Source organism: Dipodomys ordii, unplaced genomic scaffold, assembly GCF_000151885.1.
Source record: "Dipodomys ordii isolate 6190 unplaced genomic scaffold, Dord_2.0 Scaffold58, whole genome shotgun sequence".
In the NCBI taxonomy this organism is placed as follows: domain Eukaryota; kingdom Metazoa; phylum Chordata; class Mammalia; order Rodentia; family Heteromyidae; genus Dipodomys; species Dipodomys ordii.
This window is the reverse complement of record NW_012267274.1, coordinates 9,444,783-9,469,920: the sequence shown is the minus strand read 5'-3', so window position 1 is coordinate 9,469,920 and position 25,138 is coordinate 9,444,783. Positions and strand designations below refer to the sequence as shown.

Genomic DNA, 25,138 nt, shown 5'->3' with positions numbered 1-25,138 from the left:
CCTCTCTGAGACCACTCTTCATTCACAAGCCAACAATCGGGAATTGAGGATATAGCATGACAGACATGGAACTTTTCTGAAGAGGAGACTGTGGATTCTAGGAAAATAATACATTACTAATGTGTTTTATAAATCCAACGAATATTTATTAAGCATCCACTGTGTGCAAGGCTGAAATTGGATGCTGGAGATACATGAAGAAACTTTCTAGTTTACTATGTTTGAGTGGCATTGTGGCACAAAGCAACCACACACTGTATTTACAGATTCTGTGGGCCAGGATTTTGAGCAGAGTAAACAGAGATACTTTTTTCCCACTGCATATTTGTTTGAGCCCTTATTTGCAAGATGAAGGCTGGGAGCTAGGAGACTATTTCAGTAATTTAGCCACATGTCTGGCAGTTAATGTTCACTTACCCTCCGCCTCCCCTCAGTAGTACTGGAGATTGAACACTGGGCCTTGTGCTTGCCAAGTAGGCACTACACTTAAGCCATACCCCTAGCCCTGATGAAGGCTTTTGATAGGTCCTTGGTATCTCTCCAATTGGCCTCATTATATGACCTGGGCTTCCCCACAATAATGGTGGCCAGTTGCAAGAAAGCATCCCAAGGATGTAGAAGCTATAATTTTTTTGTGATACAGCATTCAGAGTCACAAAGCATTACATTCACTCTGTTGCATTGGTTAGAATAGTGACAGACCAGCCTGGGTAGTATGGCAATACCCTGTTGTAAAAGAAGGAGAAGAGGGAGAGGGGGAAGAAGAAACCTTTACTACTTCCATTTAAGCTATATACAACATGCTGTTTTGTTCCACATACATAGTGATTACTATAGCTGAACAATTAATACATCTGTTGCTTTCAGAAGTGTGTGGTGTGAAGAGTTCCTAAAGGTACTCTCTAGAAGATTCCCAGTCTATAATACCATATAATTAACTGTGATCCTCATGCTACACATTACCCTCTGGTCTTATAATCTATATAACTACAACTGTGTACCCTTTCACCTGTTATCACCCCATCCCCAGCCCTTGGTAATCACTGTTCTAATTTTTTTCTATATATTTGATTTTAAAAGGAGACAATTCTGCAGTTTGTATTGAGCTCTTGGTACCAGATATCAAACCAAAAGAAAAATATTTCATATATGAGTGAGATAATGCAAAAGAAGTTGTATGTAGGTGTATATGTGCCTTAGTTCACTTAGCATAGTATCTTACAAATTCCTCCATATGTTCTACTTTGTTAAGGTTAAATATCATTCCACTATTTATACCACATTTCTTTACATACTTATCTGCCATTAGACATGTTATATATTTATCTTGATGTTGTGAATAATGCTCAGTGAATAGGTGTGGTTCTCTTAATTTTCTTCAGTATATACCCAGAAGTGGAATTGCTGGGCCATAAGGTAGTTCCATTCTCTAATATGGGAAGTAGTAATAGATATTCACCCATAGATTAAAGATACGAGCGAGTGGTCTTTGGTACTTTTTAGAGGTGTCTTAAGTCTAAAGGGTTTGAGAATCGAGAAGAGGAAAGAAAAGGATAATAGTGAAATTTTAAAGAAATCCTTGTAAAATGCATTTCATGAAACCTGAGAACCAACTAGTGCTCTATAATTACTCTTAATTCTGAGAGAAGATAGAAACTTTTAAATCTAGAGAACTAATGGAGTCAGGTACTAAGTGATTGAGAGTACCAGGCCTAGGAAACCTGATCTGAAGGCATTGGAAGAATGAGTCATCTCATCCTATTAGACAGCGACACCTACTGATCAACAGAGACATTACAACCTAGCTCTATGAAACAAAGGAAAATAAGTAAATGCTGGACTCAGTCTAAAGAGCACAGAAAAGACATTTTGTTAGGCATTATGTAATAGCTTTAGACAAAGCAGAGGACAACTCAAAAACATGTGAGAACAGTTCCTTTGCCTGTGTACCCTCTTCTACCATTGAAAAGTTAATGGTCTGCCAGGGAGCCCACAGCAGAGAGTAGAATCGGAATCACTTTGGACCTTAAGCAATAATTCCAAGACTTTGCACTGAGTTTCTGATCCAGAATTTTAGATTTTAAAATGTTTTTCAGAGAACATACATGTGTTTCCACTTGACTGAATTTTTTTTTGATATGGTAATGGTAAAATTCATGTAGTAGAAACCATACTTTGAACTTTAATCTTTTCCCAGTCTAGCAATATGCATTCTGATAATCTCTTCTACTTTAAATGTGTAGACAAGGTTAAGTTGTGATGTTGACTAGGTCTTTACAGGCATTTTCATTTGAAGTTATTCTTTAACCTCTGTGACCTCATCGTAAGTTGAGTATACTGTATGACAATATCAGGGCCAGGATCTCTGCTGAGTATGAGTTCTGCCCCATAGAAACCATGTTAGGACTGGAAGGTGGGGCTCTACACCATACCTATGCCAGTACTTATCCCCTACACTTCCATTTCTTGTTGCCACCTTCCTCCCACTACTGTCAGTGCCCAGGTTTTGGCTCTATGTCCTGGGTTTAGAACCATATTAATAGCTCATCAATAGAATCTCATGTAATTATTTCTGAGATCCTATTGATTCTAGGTGTTGACAAGCTAGAGTGTATTTGTCTGTCCTTCTCATCCAATAAAATCATTCCTTGAACTGCACCTGAATTTCTGCTCCTAGCATTACCTAAATCCAATGTGAATAGGCCCTGGGCTCCTTCTCTATTCTTGAATTCTATTTGTGTCTCAGGATTAACAATAGGAAAGAGCCAGAAGAGAAAAAAAAAACTACAAAAGATAACAAAACCAAACCACAACCCTCTGTGTGCTCACCAATGCTCTTTTCTCTCACAACTTTTCAACATAGTCTGTAGGAGGATTTTTCTTATCAGGTGGGAACTCTTTAAAAATTGATAAAAGGAGGAAGGCTTTGCTTTACCAAATGGAGCTCTGCCAGCCTCTCTCCCCATCATCAGTGGGGTGTAAGTGGGTGAGCAGTGTGCTTCTTGACTTACCTACCTTTGCCCTGGGAACTCTATTTTGGACAAAATAAGAGACCACTTCCCAAGCCAGACTGGGCAATGTCTACTTGAATGTCCTATTCCTCTCCATCACACTGAGAGAAGAGACCTAGGGTGGGAAGTGTGCAGTTCTTCTTCTTCTTCTTCTTCTTTTTTTTTTTAAATCGGTTGTGAAGCCTGAACTCTTGTCCTGGGCGCCATCCTTGAGCTCTTCAGTTCAAGGCTAGCATTCTACCACTTGAGCCACAGTGCCACTTCTGGCTTTTTCTGCTTATGTGTTGCTGCAGAATTGAACCCAGGGCCTCATGCAGGCAAGGCAAGCACTCTACTACTGAGCCACCTTCCCGGCCCCTGCAATTCTTGAAAGGTACCACAAATACTCGGATGGCTTGACTTTTCGTTGCAAAGACCATGCTGTTTTCTACCTCATGTGGTAGCAAGAGAGCAAAGGGCTGCTTGTGCAAGTTCTCTGAGTACTAGTGGGAGTATCTGGGCTGTGGGCAATGTTTCTGGCAGAGGCAGTGTTCTGCTGTGCATGGCCAGCAGCTGTCCTTTTCTCTTGACAGTAAATGTGGTTTGGTCAAGGGATTCTCCAAAGCTTAGAGAATTTAAATTTCTGTAGTCTCTAGTATATCTTTAATGAGGGAGATTCTAAAGGCAGAGGTTTGAGTTTTCATAGTGAGTACCACCAGGAGTTCAGAGCAGATTCAAGTTCCAGGTGATGGCACAATGGGTATGACCAATAGGCTGGCAGGAATGCTGGGGGAGAGAGCTGGGGAGGCTGGGGGAGATTGGGAGATTCTGCTTTTTTTTTTTTTTGGTAGAGCTTCCTGTTCTCATGTTTCCTCTGTGGAGGCTGCAGGGCCTGGCCCCACCCCAAAGCAGAGTGTGGGAGTTTATATCCCTTTCTTGGGTGCAGAGCCTATCTTTGGCTTCTTCTCAAACTGTCCCTGGGCAGAACTGGTAGACCTCTGAAGGTGTTTGGTAGGTTTAGGCCACAGCCTGACTGTGTGGGAAAGGTCCCTGTAGCAGCTCCAAAGTGAAGTATTTAATGACTAAGATAGAGTAAAATGGACTGTCTGCTTGCCCCTGTCTCCCATGCCCTTATCCTCTTCCTCTGTCCAGTCCAGGGCCCTGAGCTTTGGGTCATGCTCTGTTCCCAGGGGATGCTTGTAGCCTTGGGAATGAGTCCCTTCCTGCCAGACAGGGCCCCTGCGTGTTTCTAGACCACTGCTTCTCTGGTGAGAAAAGTGGTTTCCTCTTGAGGGAGGCACAAGTTGCTGCCTTTCCCTCCCTCTTCTTCCCAAGGACTAGTCTCTCTGGGATCCCAGAGGCCTTTGGGAAGCCCTCCTAGGAAGGAGGGGTTTGGTATTCTGGGGTATACTGAGGACTTTGGGACTCAAAAAACCTACTTGGTTTTTTGGGTGCTGGTGGCTCATACCTGTATCCTAGCTGGAGGCTGAGATTGGAGGGTCATTGTTCTGAGATTCTTACCTCCAATTAACCACCAGAAATCTGGAAGTGGCACTATGGCTCAAAGTGGTTGAGCATTAGCCTTGAGCCAAAGAGCTCAGGAACAGTGCCTAGGCCCTGGGTTCAAGCCCCACAATTGACACCCCAACAACAACAACAACAACCCCTACCTGAGTTAGATCTCAGCTCCTCTGAGATGCGCTGATACTTCACCCTGTTCTTCTGGCTGGCAGGATGGAACTGAGATCTTAGATTACAGGAGCATGTGGCTCACGGTAGGTGAGGTCTGGGTGACATTGGTCAGCATGCATGAACACACACACACACATGTGTACATATGCGTGCACATGTGCGCACTGGTCTGTGGCTTTTGCTGCTCTCAGACTGCCCACATAGGAGGCCTCATCTTTATCATGATTGAAACTATCTTCTTATTCAGCAAGCACTACCATCTATCTGTCCATCCATCCATTCATCCAAAGAACATGCCATGTGTCTTGTTCTCGGAACTGGGGCAGCAGTCATGAAAAAGACAGGCCAGGACACCTCCCCAGCCCTAGGTTGAAGTAGAGGAAAGTTAAATCAGTCAAGCACATTTTACAGGACATCTGTTGGGTGCCTCTGAGGAGAGGTGAACGAGCTCTGGTCAGGGGCCTGTACAGGAACACAGAATTGCAAGGTGGCCATGCCCTGAGGAAGTGTAGGCAACCATTACAGTTGTCCTCACTCTGCACTTATGGGAGAACATGATGTTGAATGGAAGAATAGTCAATATTCAGAAAAATAAATAGATGTCAGTTCTTAGGAAGCCTTTACTAGCTCTGTAACAATCTTGTGTTTAACGGTGTAATGAAGCCAAAGCCTGGGGTCAAATATCTGACATCTGTGCTTTCCTGCCCTCTGTGAGCAAAGTCATTGCCCCTTGATGTGCCCTTGAGGAATCCCGGGACACTTGTGTCTGGGTGACCTGACATGGCCAGGAAAAAAGACTGCCTTGCACAACGTTTGCATCCTGGGAAAACAGTGTGATTCCCGACATGCTGCCGTAACTTCCTGGAACCAGGGTGTTTATTTTATGTAATATGCCACAGAAACAGTTCTGTTTATTTCAGAATCTTTTTAACATCTAAAATATACCTCTTAATGAAATGTTTTCTCAATGTAGATATTGCAGGGAAGGAGAAATGTTTTCTTCTTCAAGTTACCATCTTGAGATTAAATGTGTGCTTTTTGAGATTTGAGGTCCTAAATCCACCAGGAAAACTGCCCCCTTATTTGTACAAGTACAGGCAGAGACTTCCTAAGGAACATGAGACCCTGGTAACCTATTAGCACTTGGAGTCCAGCTGAGGGAGGTCAATGGATATCTGTGTTTGAAGCAACATCTGAACTCCCACTCTGGGCAAAGGAGCACTCAGAACTGTCCAGATTTTGTAAGAGATGCCAGCAGGTGAACATTTGATACCAGTTCACCCATGTGCAGCAGCACATGTGCCCCAGTCCTCTTCTCGGTGGTGAGAGAAGAGGGTGGTATAGAGGATTTGGACAAGAATGTCCAGTGGCTGCTCCTTATAATCTTAGTAGATAAGTGGTATTTATTGAGGTCCTGCATGTTCGAGGCACTGAGCTGAGCATGTTGATTCATACCTCCAGGGTAGGTCAAATTGTTATCATCTCTAGGTTAGGACCAAGAAAGTAAGTCTCTGAGCTGGTGGTACAGCTAGTGCATGGTGTGTCGGGCAGTGAGGGTTTAGACTTACAATAATTCTAGTTTCATTAGGGGAGAAGTTTTCCTTCCTTAAGAAGCACTGTGGGGGCTGGGAAGGTGGCTCAGTGGTAGAGCGCTTGCCTTGCATGCATGAGGCCCTGCGTTCGACTCCTCAGCACCACATAAGCAAAAAGAAAAAAGCCGGAAGTGGCGTTGTCGCTCAAGTGGTAGAGCACTAGCCTTCAGCTGAAGAGCTGAGGGACAGCACCCAGGCCCAGAGTTCAGGCCCCACGACCGGACCCCCACCCCCAAAGAAAAAAAGAAGCAGTGTGGGCATGGCCTAGGACTGTTCTATGGGCTCTTGTCTCTGTGGTCATTTAGTTCCCAGCACTTTCTGGCCTTAGGATGTAGCTCTCATTGATGTAATCCAAGATGGCCCCACTCTGCATTCTAGTCAATAGAAGAGAAAAAGAGGAGTTACTTTAGAGGAGTAACCCAGAACTGACATGGACCCATTATATCTGTTCACATTTCACTCATCAAAACTTGAGTCACTGAGCCACAGACAGCTGCAGAAGTGATGGGATGTCTAGTATTCTGATAGTCAGGTAACCACTAGGGAGAACTTATAGAAAACAGAGGTGATGCTGGGTGCTGGTAGCTCACCCCTGTAATCCTAGCTACTCAGGAGGCTGAGATCTGGGGATTGTGGTTCAAAGTCAGCCCAGGCAGGAAAGTCCATGAGACTCTTATCTCCAATTAACCACCAGAAAACCAGAAGTAGTGCTGTGGCTCAAAATGGTAGAGCACTAGCCTTGAGCAAAAAGAACTCAGAGACAGCTCCCAGGCCCTGAGTTCAAGCCCCTTGACTGACGAAAAGAAAACAGAGATGACTATCTGTTGGGTGACAGCTACTATCCCAGCTGTAGAGCTGGGGATATGAGTCTGGATGGTATATAGTGGCTTCATGTGCCCACCTCCTTACTGCCTTATCACTGCCTGGTGCCAGGTCCACACTAGGGAAGAGTCCAGAGCCAGGCATAGCTCCTGGCACAGGACAGTGAATGTTTCTGTTGATCTATTGATTGTTTAGGTCTATCATAATACAGGGCATGAAGTAGGTGTTCAGTAAGTCAGTCTTTTTTTTTTTTTTTGTCAGTCATAGGGTTTGAACTCTGGGCCTGGGCACTGTCCCTCAGCTCTTCAGCTCAAGGTGAGTGTTCTACCACTTGAGCCACAGCACAACTTCCAGTTTTCTGGTGGTTTATTGGAGATATGAGTCTCATGGACTTTCCTGCCCAGGCTGGCTTTGAACAGCAATCCTCAGATCTCAACCTACTGAATAGCTAGGATTACAGGTGTGAGCCACCAGCACCCAGTCAGTAAGTCAGTCTTAAAGGCAGGGAGGGAGAGATTCAGCTAAAAATTGCTAAGCAAACCTGGCTACCAGAATGAGTGGCCTGGAAACTCTGGATCCAAAGGGATCATCCCTTCTGGGATAGAACTACACAACTGGCCCAGAGGGTCAGAGTGTACTATTGGCTCCCCCAGGCTTACCCTTAACAGTCTAGAAGCTGTGCTTCTAGAATGGAGACTCGGCTAGCTGCCTTTAGGAGGAACTGAATGCTCAAGGCACATTCTTTCCTGGTGTTGGCTGACTTTGCCATGCAGTGCATATTGCTCCATTCCATTCCAGCTGCACATGGGTCTGTGTTTGTCAGCTGCCCAGAGTCAGAACCCTCTCTTCAAGGGAGTGTCTCTGCCTCCCTGCTGCCAAAGCCTATCTACCTACTTTAGCCCTAACTAATTTAATACAAAGCCTTCAGGACCTGAGCACTGGGAGGACATCATGGACGGCTTTCTGAAGTTCCATACTGAATGTGAGATGCCCAGAGTTTTCCTCCCTCATTATATTTCCTGAGCAAAGATCCTCTTCCAGGCAGGTGGGTGCTCAGAAGGAAAAACAAGAACGCACCAGAGGTTCCAGTCTGGAATTTCTCAATCATCTCAACATTATTCTTGGCAGGAAATAATTTAAAACAAACAGCCATTATGGGTTGCATTTGTAGACCAGTTAGAAATGGAGTTTCACCACAATTGTATTCTTTGATCATCCCAGTTTGTTTTTTTTTCATTTCCCCAGTAATCTGTCTTGTGCTAAGTCACTCAGGAGGACTCCTGTCAGGTTTTACATCACTTACGTATCTGTCAAAGTGCCTGTTTTAAGGCTGGCAGTCAGAGGAAAGAGAAGCAGTGGGACCAGGGAGCAAGCAGAGCCCCAGGCTGCTCCCGGCTTACTGGATCGAGACAGTTATGAGATGGAGGACAACTAAAAAAGAAAGAAGCAAAGAGAAGCATGTGTTTTGTGTTCAGCATGTGTCTTTTCTGTGTTTGTATAGCTGAGAAAGCTTTAGTTTAAAATAAGTGGTGTTTGGCAAGAAGTGGTGCTGCATGCAGACAAATTGATTGTGCTTTTACTTAGATAAAAATGAAAATTCATGAGGCATTTTGCTCTTTTTCCTCCTGATGATTAAAAGCAACTATGAGGCTCCGTGCAGAGAAAGCTCTTGAAGATTTATATGAGACACCTGTGTGGCATCCATCACAGGCCCTCAGGCTGACAGACAAGCACCACTTTGTGGAGGAAGGGAGAATGGCCTTCCTCCTTGGGAGTCTCCCTAGGGGGTCTCTGTACCAGGCCTGGTTGGGACCCTTGAGTAAGAGTCCTTGAATTATAATAAAGAACTTGCTCTGTCTCATTCACTGTCGCCTCAGAGGCTCTCCACTTTCTCTCCACTTGGCTCCAGCTAAAGGAGAAATGTGGGAACTTGTGTGTTAGAGTGCAGTAGTTGACTAGCTCCTCTTGCAACAGACCTTCATCCATCCATTCATCAGGTGTTACTGCTCATGGTGTTACCACTTTGTGTTGGGTTCAGGGAACAAAACATTCTGTTCCAAGGTGGGCTGACCTTGTTTGGATTCCTGTTCTTTTGTCTTAAAGACTCACTTTCATGTAGGTCCTAGCACAGGAATGTGCTATGAAATGCAATTCTAACACCGTGTTAATACGAAACATTTACTCTGCATTCTGAGAACTTTAAGCCTCCCCCCACCCCTCGCCTCTTGCCTTAGAGGAGTACCAGACTTATTTGGACCAAAAAAGTATACACATGATCCTGGTGAGTAACATTTCTCATGGCTGTTCTAGCTTTAATCAATTTTATATCTATCTATCTATCTATATTTTTTGTGGGGTCCGGTCATGGGGCCTGAACTCTGGGCCTGGGCACTGTCCCTCAGCTCTTCAGCTCAAGGCTAGTGCTCTACCACTTGAGCCACAGCGCCACTTCCGGCTTTTTCTTTCTTTTTTCTTTTTTTTGCTTATGTGGTGCTGAGGAGTCGAACGCAGGGCCTCATGCATGCAAGGCAAGCGCTCTACCACTGAGCCACCTTCCCAGCCCCTCAATTATATATTTATTGATGACTCCTCCATCTCTAGATTGTTCTAGGCTCTGTAGGGGAGAAACAGGGTGGTATGAGGGAGAGAATTGACAGCATAGCTAAGGAAGCAAAGACTACTCTCAGCAGCCAGCTATGTCACAGTGCAGCATATAAGTGACACAGCCACGTGTATAGGGAGGCCTACAGACCTGGAGCCCAGGGCAGTGTCCTCCTCAGGTCCTGCTTTCTGTGAGGAAGACTAGAGAGGGGCATTCTGAGTCATTCTCTTGGCCAGCCCTGCCAGTGCAGGTTGTACCTGTCAGCCAGTACTGGATGGCCCTACTTTTCCAGGCCTTATCTCCTCAAGGCTGGAGGCCCTGGACTCCATGGGAAATGTGCTGGAAACTGGATGACCAAAACTGGATGACAGGTGCTTCTTCTCTCTCATGGCCATTTGTGGGATGGAGCTCCTCACGGGCTCCCACATCCTTGTCTGCTGCTGCTGTGGGTACTGAGAAACTAAAGTTACAGAGTGGTTCTGCCTCTGGTAGGAGATATATTCAAAATGCAGCACCACCTCTTGCTGTCTCTGTGGTCTTGTTTTGTTTCAGGGTCTGATTTTTAAGCATCTAAATATAGGCTACATTTGAGAAGCTGAGGTAGGAAGATCACAAGTTTGAGAACTGCTTGGGTTACATAGCCAGCCTGACCCCCAGAACTAAAAAGAAAAATGTAGGCTAATGGTGTTTCTTGCCTCTTAGGTAGTTGTGAGGGCTCCATGAGTCCAGTATGTTGAAGCCTAATAATAATAATAACTAATAACTGAATAATAATAATAATAGCTGAAGCACCAACACATACTGGGTGGCAAAGTGGGAAGGCTATTGGCCTAAAACTTGTCTCTTCTTGAAAACTTGCTCTGCCAAACAACAAAAATTTGTGTCTAAAATCCTGACACCATGGAGTGGTCATTGTGATGCAGGCCATAATCCTGGTGCTGGAAATGCTGACACCGTGTGCTCCCTGCCTGCGTGGATCATGTCTAGTGGCTGAGCTCTTGTGCCTATGAATGCACCTGTTCTTCCCTCGTTAGCACCCCCAGTCCCTCCTGAGACCAAAGCCAGTTAAAGCAAAGACAGAAGGAGGCTTGATGAAGGTTGACGTAGTTTGACATTTAATCACCAAAGATCCAGATTGGGTTTCAACAGGCCAAACCCTTAGTACTCAGTGTCTTTTGGAAAGTTGGGTGTGGTCTGGTGACCAGTTAGGGGAACTAGAGGCTGATCAGAGAGAAGAGGCTAGGAATACACAATAATGGTCTCCAAATACTTGCATCCTAAGAATGAGGACCAAGGGGTTGGAGGCATGGCTTAGTTGGTAGACTGCTAACCAGTGAGTTAAAGTATCAGGTACCAAGTTTGAGTCCCAGTCTCCGATTTAAAAAAAAAAAAAAAAGAATGAAGACCAAGGCACAGACGGGCTTAGTTCAAAATAAGCCTGGCCTCTTTACACAATATTAAAAAAACACACTGGACTCTGGGAGGTGAAATGCTTCGGGAATGAATGGCTGAGCCCTGGATGGGAATCACATCAAGAGGGTTGGAGGTTACTGGGGCTGTGGACCCTGATGTATCAGGACTGACAGGAGACTGTCATTGCGTTCACTTCCCAGGCATGCTTCTCAAGCTGCTCTTGGCTGCACAACTGGAGTCTTGTGTGGCCCAGGAAGAAATGGGGCCACCTCGCCAGGGCTGGGAGGTTCAGCCAGGTCTGCTCATGAAGGCTGCTATTTTCATTGGGCCCTCCTTTCTGGTTCTGCTCTTCTGGGGCTGGTGCTTTCTTAGATCATAGCTCCAGATGAAGCCAGTCCCAGACCCTGGATGACAAGGTGGACCAGACCTTTGAAGCCCTAGAGCCCTGCCTTGTCTGCTCTATTCCCTGGCATGTTAAGCTTGCTTTCAGGAGGGGTGGCAGGGCCTTGCCATGCAAGAGGTGATGCATCGAGAAGGGTAGTAGCCCACCCCAGGCTCTGCAGCAAACAGTGCTGGGCTGAGAGGAAGGCCAGCATCTCTTGGCATTCCAGACCTTTGGGACCTGCTGCCTGCCTTTAATCTCAGGCTTTTTTTTTTTTTTTTTTGTCGGTTGTGGGGCTTGAACTCTGGGCCTGGGTGCTGTCCCTCAGCTCTTCAGCTCAAGGCAAGCGCTCTACCACTTGAGCTACAGCGCCACTTCTGGTTTTCTGGTGGTTTATTAGAGATAGGAGTTTCACGGTCTCTCCTGCCTGGGCTGGCTTTGAACCGTGATCCTCAGATCTCAGCCTCCTGAGTAGCTAGGATTACAGGCGTGAGCCACCAGTGCCCGGCTAATCTCAGGCTTGCAGGTATGTGAGGAAGGTGGCTGGGTGGGCTTAGAGACACCAGAGATGGTACCTCTACTTGGGGCTCTGATGTCTTTATTTCCACTAGACCCACAACTTCCCTGCAGAGATATCAAAATAGGAACCTGGGATATTTACGTTTTAAAAGGGAAAGGCAAGGACTAAAGAGAATCATGGTCTGAGGTTAAACAAGGTCAGAGGTGGAGCTGGAAGAAAGTCCAGCCCTCCACTGCTTGAAAGCAATGAGCCAGGCTGGGGCCTGGGAATGGCTATGTCTCACCTATTTTGGGCACCAGGAGCCCAGCAAGCCTGAGTGGGGATGGCTTTGATGCCCTTGGATGGAGCATCTGGATGACGAGCCGGATGAGGATGGATGCTCATGAGGAGCAGCTCTTTGTCATGCAGGACTTCCGAAGCCCCTCGCTTCTGGCAGGTTGATCGTGAGAGGGGGCATGATGAGAGAAGGTGGGCCTGAGAGTTGGAAGTGTGTACTCTTCCCCGTCACACAATGTGTTGTATCTTTTATTTAATCATTCCTTTGTTTTACATATATACCTGTGTGCACCTGCTTGTCCCAGGTGCTTGCTCCAGGTATTGAGGATAAAATGGTGAACCAGACCTTACAGTGAGTTCAGAATTGGGATCACCTGGGGAGCTTGCAAAGCCATTCATGCTGGCCCCCAGGGTTGTTGCCATCCATTTGGGTATGGTGTGGGCTTGGCAATGTCTGAAACTGCACACACAACTGCAGAAAGCCCAAGGAGAAGTAAAAGGCATAGAGAGAATGCCTATGTAAGTACATGGTATCCCAGAACGGATGTACATAGGGCATGAGCGAAGGCAGCAGTCAGCACCAGACTAGGCTGTTCTGGGTTACTGTGCAGCAGGCCCCAGCCTGGATCATTGGAACATTCTGCCTCAGGCCCTGCAGGGGCAAACTTGGAGTTCCAGACACCACCCACTTCCCAGTCCCTGCACGGAAGGGGGATGTCTGGCCGTCACAGTCCTTTGCTTTCCAGGCTCTTCAGTGATTTTGCACCTGTGCTTTTAGAATAGTTGTTTTTCCTCATTTGTAAAAACTTCAACATCTACAGAAATAGAAGCGAGCACAGGTCACGCGTCAGTGTGTTTCCTCTTTGCCCCACATTCTAGAGAACCAACACGGTAGTGTTCCAGGTGCATTTTCTGCTGATGCCTCTTTGTTGCCATGTCCTCTCTTGTGCTAGTGCAGAGGTGAGGTTTACAGTCCTGGGAACACGTTGAGCCCAGCTCCTCTTCTTTGGAAAGAGCAAGTAGGACACTAAGCCTGCATCCCGACACTGTCTGCAACTCTCCCTGGTGTGCCCATTCTAGCTGTTTGCCTACATCATATGTGGACCCACCTACTGTGTGCCCTGGCTGTTCTCTCCATCTACCCACCCCATCCTCCATTTACCCACCCAATTCTTCATCCCATTCCAACTGATGGGAATATCTAAGATCTAAGACCTTTTTGGTCTTATGAGAGTGAGATCATTGTGAGACTCAGGCTCAGGGTGTAGAGCCCTTCTTGAGTCTCAGGTGGAAGCTACCTGTGGAGCATCTGAGGAGTTCAAGGCAGAGACTTGGATTCTCATCAGAGAGGCTGCTGCACAGGGCCTCCCACTAGTATTCTCAGCTCACCTCTCCTTTTCTTTCTGCAAACCAGACAGCCACTTTGTTCCCCCCACTGCCCCCTCCCTCCCCTGCTTGGTCCAGGCTCCAACACCCAGAAACTCAGTGGTTTTGACATGTGGCTTGTCCAGGTGCCATTAACGTTGTAAGACTTTTATATTATTGATGTTTCAAAGACATGGAACAAGCACAAGATATTAGTAAAACTAGGAACCGGATTGAGGGGACAAGAGGCCCAGGAACGCAGGATTTGGTTTGGGTGTGTTAGTGTAATGTGCCATGTGTCATTTTTATTCATATGAAAACATCATTCTTGAGGTAATCAGAACCCACTCAGCTGTTGCTAACCAAATACCAAATGTTTCCCTTTCCTCCCCTGCTCCTTCCAAGGGGCGGGCTGTGAGGAGTTGCTCTCATCCACGATGCTATCGCGCGCCTCTCACGTCAGAGCTTTTTTTCCCCCCTCAGAGCAAGTGCCTGATTGTTTTTTCCAGCTTTTGGAGAAATTTTTAAGAGAAAGTTGATTTCAGATCACTTTGTCTGTGTGTTGTTTCAGACTGAGTGGAGATTTGTGGTCTCTAATTCAGTCTCCTCACATGTTTTCTACATTGCCTTAGAATCCGTAAGGAACTCTTTCTTTCTCCAACAACCTGGCACTTAAGGGAAACAAAGTAAAAAAAAAAATGAAATAAGCTCCCAGTTGGTAGGGATGGCCGCAGGATCACTTTGGGAGAGTCCCCTCACCCCCTGTGTGCCATTTACCATAAACATGTGGTTTCATTTCCAAGGGCTCCGGTGTTAGTATTTCCATTTCCTCAGGAAGCCGCATTTCGTTCTTGCTCTTATTTCTGAAATGGAACGTACATTTTCCTTGGCTCCAGTTCAAGGAGTGCCTGGGGCAACAATGAAAACAGTCCCAATCAGGTTTCAGTCATGGTCACCCCTCCCCACGACGCCATCATGGCTGCCCCTTGCTCCCCTCCAGAAGCTGAGAGTGGAGATGAGAGGGCTGGGCCGGCTCCCCACACTCAGGTTTTGTGGCCATGCAGGGGAGGCCCTGCTGTCTGCCTGTGTTCTGGCCCTTCCACTGGGGAGATCTGGTTGCCCTCCAAGTGTCCACATACCACAGACTCTTAATTAAGAAAGTATGTTCTCATTTCATGTCACTGGAGAAGAATGAAAACAATGACAGCATTTATTTATCTTCACTATCAATATCATTCCTGTTTCTAAGTCTACTGGGGGTTATAAGTCTTGAAGGAATTGCCTGTGTTGTGAGATTTTTAACCTCAGGCTTGCGCTGTTGGGACACATGTGGCTTCTCTGGGGGCGGGCATGCAGGGGGGGAAGGGGTGCTCAGTACAAGGCAGAGCTGGCCTCAGAGCCCTGCCTGGCCCTCCCAGAACTCAGAGCCCAGCAGCTCATGGAGAGGAACAGCGCTGGCTTCTGCAGTGCTCATGGGCAGTCAAGCCTTACTTTGCTGGCTACATCCTGTTACTTTTCTGAATCTTTAGAGAAACGAAAGCCATCATTTCTGGAGTCTGGTAGAGGTCATATGACCTGTCTGTGAGCACCAGAAAGGTACTAGGATGCTGATAATCCTGGCAGCAGCAGGCTAACTCTGATTGCCCATTTGCTACCAGAGGCTGCTGAGCCTCAGGTAAAGGGGCTTGCCCAGGATTGCTTACTATGGGTGGCACTGACTTTCCTGTGCAGTGTGGGATATCTAGGTACATCTCTGGCCTCTGCCCACTCAATCTCTGGGCAAACCAAAGAGGTCTGTAGACATTGCCAACAGGGTCCCCTGCTGAGGACCAGAGAATAGAGGGCAGGCTCAGACCCCAGGGTGTGCTAGCGCTGGGCATCCTTGCCCGAGTGAGGCAGCCTTCCTGCCTCTGGGATACAGGCAGGGTGGAGAGTGCTTTGGTGTTTGTGAGATGTTGTTCTCATCAGTTGTGGATACCTTCTGAACTACCCCTGAGCACCCAGCCCCCTGGAGGAGCACAGAATAAGAGTTTCTTGCCAGTCTTGCAGGAGCTTGCTGTTGAGCTTTACAGCTGAGCAAAGTGCTTGCACATAGGTTTTCATTTGGAGTCTTTCCAAATATTCTTCAAGGCTGAAAGGCTTATTAGTCCATACATTTTTGTTGTTGGTGTTACTGTTGAAAGTAGCCTGAATCAAACTGGCTTAAGGATAAAAGGAAATGTGTTGGCTTTTGTAACTTAAAGGTCTAGGGCCAGGTCTCTTGGCTTCAGATATGGATGAATCCAAGCCTCAGATGTCATCCAGACACTGCCTCTCTATAATTTTGAGTTCATTCTTTGATCAGTTCTCTCCATATAACGGGAAGATAAGCAGTGGCATGTACATGGTCCTCAGTTTAAAGACCTTAGAGAAAGCAAGGTGGTTCTCCTGAGCATGCCAATAAAAGCTCAAGGACAGCATCAGATTGATGAGGCCCCTCTGCACTTTTGGGGTTGGTCTCCCCCAAAGAATTTCTATAGACAGGAAGGAGTACCTCTTCTGAGAGCCGCCAAAGCAGCTGTACTGTGTGTTCACAGTACAGGCTATGCACTGTTACTGGTCTGTGCTAAGCACAGAAGTGCTTTGAGACCCAGACATTTCATGTGGTTGTGGATCCAGGTGTGTGATCAGGACATGTCTCGGTCAGCAGGTTGTAGAGCAGGCCAGTGTCATTAGGCTGACATAGAACGCTGTGAGTGGTGTCAGTTTTACGTCAATGTCAGTCCATGATGGGTTGGAAAATTCAAAACTGGTCCTTCCCCATAAGTAGTTGGGAAAGCACTGCTCTAACTGGGGAGTGTGCCAAGACATAGAGCTCTGTGCCCCCACCGGTGGAATTTAGATTCTGTGGGTCTGAACCGGTCTCAAGAATCTGTATTTCCAACATGCTTCCAGGTGGTGCTCATGTGGCCATAGTTGGAACAACACTGATGTTCCCTCCCTTCCCCTCTCCATCCTTCCCTCCCTCCCTCTCTCCTTTCTTCCCTCTCTCCCTCCTTCTCTGCCTCCCTCCTTCCCTTGATCTCTCTCTCCCCCTCTCTCCCTCTTCCTGCTCTCTCCCAGTATCAGACTTTGAACTCAGAGACTCCTTTTGCTTAGCTTACTGGCTCACCTCTCACCCCTATTTCAGCCACACCTCTGGTTCTAATTTTTCGTGGTTATTTTGGCGATGGAGTCTGGTAGACTTTTCTGCCTGGGCTGGCTTCAAACTTTAGTCCTCCAGATTTCTACCTCCCAAGTAGCTAGGATGATGGGCATCAGCCATAGCTTGGTTAGATGCAGCACCATTCTTGAGTGTTCCTTTTTTTTTTTTTTCTGGTCATGGGACTTGAACTCAAAGCTGTCCCTCAAGCTCTTCAGCTCAAAGGTAGTGCTTTACAACTTGAGTCACAGTGCCACTTCCAGTTTTCTGAATGGTTTATATTGGAGATAAGAATCTCAGGAACTTTCCTGCCCAAGCTGGCTTTGAACCACAATCCTCAGATCTCAGCCCCCTGAGTAGCTAGGATTACAGGTATGAGTCACCGGCGCCCTGCTTGAGTGTTCTCAAGAATACTGTTCTAGGATTTTCTTATTTGTGGTTTAAGAAAGATACTCAGAGAATTCTGAGCATGACTTAATTGTTCCCCCTTTGGTTAGTTCTATTGAACTCTTACTACTTACGAACAAATTCACAATTTTAAATCCTTAAATGATTTTTAACAAATATTACCATGTAATCGCCACAACCATGCATAGACATTTTCACCACTCAAAACAGTCCCCTCATGCCCTTTGTCACTGATCCTCTCCCCTCCTCCTCTGGTGTGATTTCTGCCATTGTGAGTTTGCCTTTTCCAAAATTTCAGATAGGTGGAGTCTACTGTGTGCAGACTTAGGTATAGTCATTTGACTTGCATAATGTTTTTAAGATGCATTTATGCTGTGTATTGGTAATTCATGGCTTTGTATTGGGGAAGGTACTGCCATTTGGTTTTCCACTCACTCAGTGAAGGGCATTTGGGTTCCACAGGGGTCAGATGACTTGGAAGTCTGGGTGCAACCTGTAACGGGCCTGGGTCTTCTGACTTCAATCCTTCCTTCTGCTAGTAGTGTCCCATGATGAAGTGACATAGATGTCAACACTCAGCCCCTCCTCCCTGGTTCTTTCAAGCAGCCAGGGACTCCCTGGCCCAAGGAAAGAGATGGCTGAGCCAGAGAAGTATGTCTGGATCACACCGTACAGAAGCCTGCTGTTCAGGGGCTGGGAACAGAGGGAATCAGTATGTAGACCAAGTGAGGCCCTTTTCTTGGTTTTGTAAATAAAATTTTATTAGACATAATCACAGCCACAGACAATTGATTTATGGTTAGGGTGGCTTGCACTGACCTGCACTATTGAATTGCTATGGTGTAGACCATACAGTCTTTTCAGACATTCACCAACCCTGCCTTAGAACCAGAGAGGGAGATGCCAGTCCTAGAATCCTCACAGGAGCTGGACAGAATCTTGGTTTGGAATCTTGGTTAAAACTGAACTCCAGAGTTTACTTGGGAATCTGGAATGAATTTTGTTTGTTGTTGTTGTTGTTAGTTGTGAGGCTTGAACTCAGGGCCTGGGTCCTGTCCCTGAGCCTCTTTGTGCTCAAGGTTAGTGCTTTCCTACTTGAGCCACAAAGCCACTTCTGGTTTTTGATTGGTTAATTGGAGATAAGAGTGTCCCAGGGACTTTTCTGCCCAGGCTGGCTTCAAACCATGATCCTCAGATCTCAGCCTCCTTTGTAGCTAGGGTTATAGGCATGAGCCACGGGTACCCAGCTCAGTTCTTAATCTTAAACCTTTGCAAAACTGGTATCAAGGAGGTCCCTAGCTTGTAAAAGGAACTTGGAAGCTGTTTCCTCTGACTCCTCTATTGTATAGATGAAGACACAGCCACAGCCTATAAAGGGAAGTGACTTGTTTTCCAAGGTTACATGGAGCTGAGATTGCTGCGCCCCAGCATTTTTCCACTGTGCAGTCCTTAGCAATGGTGGCCATGCAGTCCATAGCTCATTGAGAGAACAGACCCACTATTGCTGGGAAGGCGGGCCCCTTGACTTGTTGTACTCTCTGTTGGGTGATAGCTTGGCAAGTGTCATGCTACCCAAGAAAGGTCGAGAAGAAAGGAAGAGTGCTTGGCTCTGTGTTGCATGTGGGTGTGCATGGGCCTGTGAGCTGGTGCGTGAATACAGCCAGGCGCTTCCACACCTTCACAGACCAACCCTGAATTGGTCACAGACCCAGCCCTGAATTCAAGAAGTGACTTTAAAATTAAAGGAACCTTCTAGCATTAAAATGCAAAAGACTAGCCAGGGGCTGGGGGCTTACACCTGGAATCCTAGCTACTTAGGAAGCTGAGCTCTGAGGATCACAGTTTGAAGCTAGCCCAGGCAAGAAAGTCTGTGAGACTCTTATCTCCAATTAACCACCAGAAAACTGGAAGTGGTGCTGTGGTTCAAAGTGGTAGAGCACTATCCTTGAGCAAAAGAGCTCAGAGACAGCACCCGGGCCCTGAGTTTACCATGACCAAAATAACAACAATAACAACAAAGCAAGAGACTTTGGAAGAGAATTTGGTGAATAAATGAAGGATCCACAAGAACAAAGTTAGAATGATTAGGTGATTTGTAGATACTTTTGAGGCAGGGAGAAAAGAGGCATATGGCCCAAAGCAGAATTTCTTTGTATTAGAATAATTGTGTGTGTGTGTGTATGTGTGTGTATGTGTGTATGTGTGTGTGTGTGTGTGTATGTGTGTGTGTGTATGTGTGTGTGTGTATGTGTGTGTGTGTGTGTATGTGTGTGTGTGTATGTGTATGTATACACTTAATGTGTAATGCCTCCTAAGGTCTTCCATCTGGGAAGACAGAATTATTTGTAGGCTTCTCTCTTAGCACTTGTGCTCAGTGGTCTTAACAGGTTTTAAGTGCCAAGTAGGGGGAGGAGGGTTGTGGATAGTGGTGGATGTCAGCAGCATGGCCAGAGATGGACAGAGAGTTTCTATCCCATGGCTGTGTTGTACTTCAGTGTCACCTGACTTCGCCAGAGCTCTTCTACCTCAAGTTGGCCCTCACCACATCCAGAACTTTGATTTACACTTCCCCCAGTCACTTCCTCACTCCCAATTCATATTCTTTTTCCTATGGTTCCTTCATCATCTCTAAAGCAAATGCAAACCTGGCATCTTGCTCTTGTGGTTGTTTTGGGAGTTTTATTGGAGGCTGAGAATAATGGTTACTGGTTCTGTTTTTCCTTCCTTGGCACCTAATGAGTGGCTTTCTTGTCCTGGATTCTGTGTACATCTAGGAGAGGCAGGGAGCTGAGGTGCCAACAGCTTCTGTCAGAATCGCCTGGTGTTTACTGTGCTGTAAGTTTGTATCAGCCTTGTTTCCATACTGACAGCAAATGCCATATGGAAAGGAAAAAATCCTGTCAGATGAACTCTTAAGGAATCACAATATGGTACATGAAATTTCATAATTGCTTTTGGAAATGGCAAGAGGTTACCTTGCTCAAATCACACAAGAAGGATTGTGCTATCTTCTATAACTGAATGAAACTGAAGTCTGACACAAGGTTATATGCTTTGGTTTTGTGTTTGTGCTGAAAAGCTCTCTGATTGGGAAAGGACGTGAAAGCTTGTTTTCCTCTCCTGGAGTGTCAGGCTGAGTGGGAAGCAGCAAAGCAGGTGGGCTGTATATGGGGGCCTCATGTTAACAGGTGCAGGCAGCAGACCTGTCACAGACCACAGAGACCAGAGTCCCTCCTGGGCTGGCAATAACACTCCTCTAACTTGACATTTCATAACTGTCACTCTGGATCTTGTCTGCTTACCCACACACTCCCCTGCTGCCCTCTCCAGCCGTGCAGCCCACTTCCTTGCCCCTTTATAAGCTGGTATACACTGAGGCTAATGCTTGTTGGTGTACCTGCAGTGCACCATCTGTGCCTGCAGAGGTGGAGCTTGTGCCCCCGCTGAAGAGCAGAGTTGAGGTGAGAGGCCACTGCTAGTCTAGCCTCTAAAGCCTTGGGAAGGGGCCAAGTGGAGGAGGACTTGGCAGGTGGCTCATCAGTGTTGATCAAAGTATCCACTTGAGAGAAGGTGGCATTTTTTAGTGACTTCTTTTTTTTCATGTATATTTTTATTGTAAAAATACTGTACATAGGGGTTACAGTTGCATGAGAAGAGTAATGAGCACTGTTACCTCCTCCCTTGTTTTTCCCCTACCATCCCTTCCTTCCCCACCTCCCCACCTCCTCCCTCCCTCCCCCACACAAGTTGTAAAGTTTGTTTTCAACATAGTGTTTTGTACATCTCATGGTTACAATGGGTCAACATGTATCCCTATTTAAGTATTTTGGTTTTCCCCTTCCCCTCCCCAAATTAGAAAAGTGTATATATAAGATGCAGGGCACTGGACTCAAATACAGTGAAAACTTCCCCATGGGGAAGGAATATACAAAAGGAACAAAAAAAATCACATAGAACATTATAAGGACGTCAAAAACAATAGCAAGAAAGAAAAAACTACTTATGTTCCTGTCTTGGGGTTCATTTCACTTAATATCATCTTATATGGTCATATGTACATAGCTCTTGACCTTTTCTGCTTGTCCTAGACATATACTAGTTATTGCAAATAAGAGAAACCATGGGACCTATGTTTCTTTGGGCCTGGCTTACTTTACTTAATATAATCTTTTCCCAAGTCTTTCCGTTTCCTAACAAATGGGACAATGTAATTCGTTCTGATGGAGGCATAGAATTCCAGTGTGTGTGTATGTGTGTGTATGAAGGTGGCATTTTTTTTTTAGTGACTTCTTTCTAAGATACTTAGAGCTAGTGCGTTCATACAAAAGAAGCTCCTGCCACGGTCAGTTTGCCCATGAAAGCAGCAGTGTGTATCTGTCTACTTATTGGTCTTATGGTTTCTAAAGACAGATGTTAACATCACTGCAGAAGCAGCATCCTAGTCAGGTAGACAGACATCCAGGCCCAGGGATGCTTTCTGGGGCCGCTGGCTACTCAGCTCTTTCCTAGTACAACATCATTCTCCGTGGACTCCTCCTGCTGGCCTTTGTCAGCAAGAGACGGGCAAGTATCTTTCCAGGAAGTTTTAACAGAAGCCCTGAAAGGATTCCAGGGCTGGCTTGGAGTCACAAGCCTTGGCCTTATTAGCTCCCACCAAGTAAGAAGCTCTCCCTAAACCTACCACTGTAGTCAGAAGACAGAGACCTCCAATTGGCTATGACCGAGTTGTAATACCACCTTTACCTTCTTCTTATGACTGGAAGGCCAAAGCTCTGATTGGCCGAGTCAGATGCCCATCTCTAAAACCTCTCCCTCTGAACCACAACTCAATGCCCTCCAAATCCAGATCACTTGGTCTAGATATGTTCAAACTTGGGGAGAAAGAAGGGAGATGGAACAGACCAATAATATCCACATCTATGACAGTGAGTAGTGTTTACTAAGCATTTCTCAGGCACAAGGCTCTGATCTGAGTACTTTCTTAAATCAGTCAGTATTATCTTAAATCAGTCTCCATGGCCAGGTACCGAGCTTGTTCTCAGCTGACAGATGAGGAAAATGGTGAGGCAGAGTATCAGTTTCCCCAGGTCACACGGGCAGTGAGTTTTGGGGGCTAGATTTGAATCTTGATCCTACACACAACTATCATAAGGTCCTCCCTCCCCACAAGTAATAGCTCATTCCATCCTGTAGTTAGGGGGTGGGATGTTTGTCCCATACCCCTGGAGAAACCCTTTTTGGGGGACATTTTCCCTGTTCCTCTTCACCTGACAAGGATGGAGCCCCTCCTTTCCACCATGTCATTTTCCTCTAGCTCTCACTGTTTCTCCAGCAGCTACAAAATGGAAGGCTTGTTGTTCTGAGCTCAGAAGGGTCTGAGTCAGTGTCCCAGTCAGTGCTTTGAGCATCTTTCTGGCTGGAGACAGCATACAGAGGCTTTAGCCTCTTTTAATTGTAAGAAAAGCCAGAATCCAAACATGTACTTTTGGTTCTTAGGGAAGAAACTGAGGCTCAGAGAATATGAGCTATTTGTAGCAACAAAGCAATTCAAGGTTAGCAGTCTTCTTCTGGCCTTGGAGCTGGGAGTCTTGTCCTTCTTCTCTGCAGAACACTTCTTGGCTACTGAGTGGCTGGGGGCAAGTCACTTTCTGTCTCTGTGCTTGTAACTCCTCTGCAGAGTTTTCATAATGCGAAGCTTCCGAAGAGTGGGCTTTGCTCCAATTGGGTAAAAAATGAATCTTAAAAAAAACAAAAACAAAAAACCAACAACACTGTATCCACTAGGATGCTTTGAATTATAAGTAATTTAATTTTTTCAAACTGCTGTAAACAAAGGGAATGTGTTGTTTCATAACTAAGTTTTTCAGATGTGGTTTGGGCTTCAGGCATGGTTTGATCCAGAGATCTGGATATCAGTCTGCTTTTCGTCATTTCCCCCAGCTCTGACCTCCCCTGGTGGCCATCCTTACAACAGCTTTCCCTGTAACTCAAGGGCCTTGCTGCAGACCCAAGTCCCACACTGGCTTCCAGAAGACAAGAGCTTTTCTGCTTCTGCTGATTGGCCTGGCTTAGGTCATGTGTTGGCTATCCCATTGCCCAGTTGCCAGAATCAGGAAATGTGTTGTGCTGATTGGCTAGCCAGAGGCTTGAGCTATACTCCCCAGAACCAGGTGGCACCTTATTACAGAAATCTGGGCATTGGAAAGGCAGAGTGTGTGGGGAATAGATTCTGAGTGGTGAGTGGTACCATCCTCTGTAGCACTGGACTTGTCTCTCTGGGTCTGCAGAGCCTGTGAGATGCATAAGGACCTCAAGAATTCACTATTACCTTGTTCCATGTAGCCAGGACTCTGGACCAAGTGTTGGGTGAACTGTGAACCTGCCTGGCCCTCCCTTGCTCTCACCACATTCCTCTTGTCTTGTTTCCAGACAGAGATTACTGCAGTCTATGTGACAAGCAGCCAATTGGGAGGCTGCTTTTCCGGCAGTTCTGCGAAACCAGGCCTGGGCTGGAGTGCTACATTCAGTTCCTGGACTCGGTGGTAAGTCCCTGCCCCTGGGGGGAGCAGCCCTTGGGTCTTCTATGATCAGAAACTTTGTTCAAATAAAAGAAAGATAGACTTCATGGCTTAGAAGTTTCTTAACACAAAAAGGTAGCTCTTAGATTCATTCCATCATCTTTCTTCAGGCTGAAACCCATTTGATAAAAACCCAATCCAACCAGGTGCAGGTGGCTCACACCTGTGATCCTAGCTACTCAGGAGGCTGAGATCTGTAGATTCCCATTTAGAGTCATCCTGGGCAGGAAAGTCCATGAGACTCTTCTCTACGATTAACCACCAAAAAGGTACAAGTGAAGTTGTGGCTTAAGTAGTAGAGATCTAGCCTTGAGCAAACAACTAAGGGACAGTGCCCAGGCCCTGAGTTCAAGCCCCAGTACTGACATGTGTGTGCAAGCGTGTGCACGCACGCACACTTGTTAGCAGGACTTTATTTACTGGCTTACATTCTGCTTCCCCATGAGAGTAAAAGCCCCAGGCTCTGGGCTTCCTGATCACCTGACTCACCACAACTCTGGAACACAGTTAAAGCCTGGGGAACGAGTACCCATTGGCTGTTGTAGCCATTCTGACAGCGGACAGATGGGTTTGTCCCTGGCTGAGGTGGCCATGCATGATGTTGTTGGGACTTCTTTCAGCTGTGCTATAATTATTCTTTTGCTTAACAAGTACCTTGATTCTACACAAACTTTTAGAACTGGATGTGGAAGTACTCATCTCTCAGGCCTTACCCAGGAAGGAGTAGCCCCATAGCCTAGCCAAGCACCCTTTTCCATCCGAGGAGTGAGGACAAGGGTAGGGAAGCAAGGTTTGGAGACCAGTTGTGAAAAGAATGGGGTCATCTGCCCTTCAGGGGCACAGTCACCATGCTGTGGATTCCTAGAAATCCCACGCTGTTCTTGGTACAAGCTCACCCCCTTTCCCCCCCCTCCCTGCCTACCACTCCTGGTTTGGAGGATGGCCTGCCAGGCTCAAGTTTCTGTGTCTCTTCAGGGTTTCTATATGGCTTTCTAGGCTCATAAATCATCTACCCACTAGATATCCCTACCCAAATCTCATAGGCCCCCTCAAAGTCAGCATTCTAACTACTTCCAGGCCCTGAAAACACCCTACCCTGATATATACCCTATTCTAGAGATGAGCACCCCCTGGTCCTCCAAGCCTGAAGTCTCTGCGTGCCCTCAACCGTCTTCTCTCTTCCTCATCATCTTCCATGTTAGGGACCATGGGCTTGGCTCTGTGACCTGCTAGCCAGCTCCCTCCCCCATAGCTTCTGCTTTGATCTTGGGCCTGGTCCTAGCACAGGTTCTGGCATCTCTTGCATGAGCGATTATA

The 25,138-nt window shown here is 46.3% G+C and overlaps 1 protein-coding gene across 1 annotated transcript in view; it reads left to right on the top strand.

Annotated features, from left to right (window-relative positions):
- The window catches only part of Grk5 (G protein-coupled receptor kinase 5), a 189,233-nt gene that overhangs the window by 105,545 nt on the left and 58,550 nt on the right, over positions 1 to 25,138 (top strand). Inside the window, exon 3 of the mRNA XM_013021982.1 lies at positions 23,673 to 23,785. Within this exon, the coding sequence (XP_012877436.1) occupies positions 23,673 to 23,785 (113 nt within the window). The remainder of the gene's footprint in view (positions 1 to 23,672; positions 23,786 to 25,138) is intronic.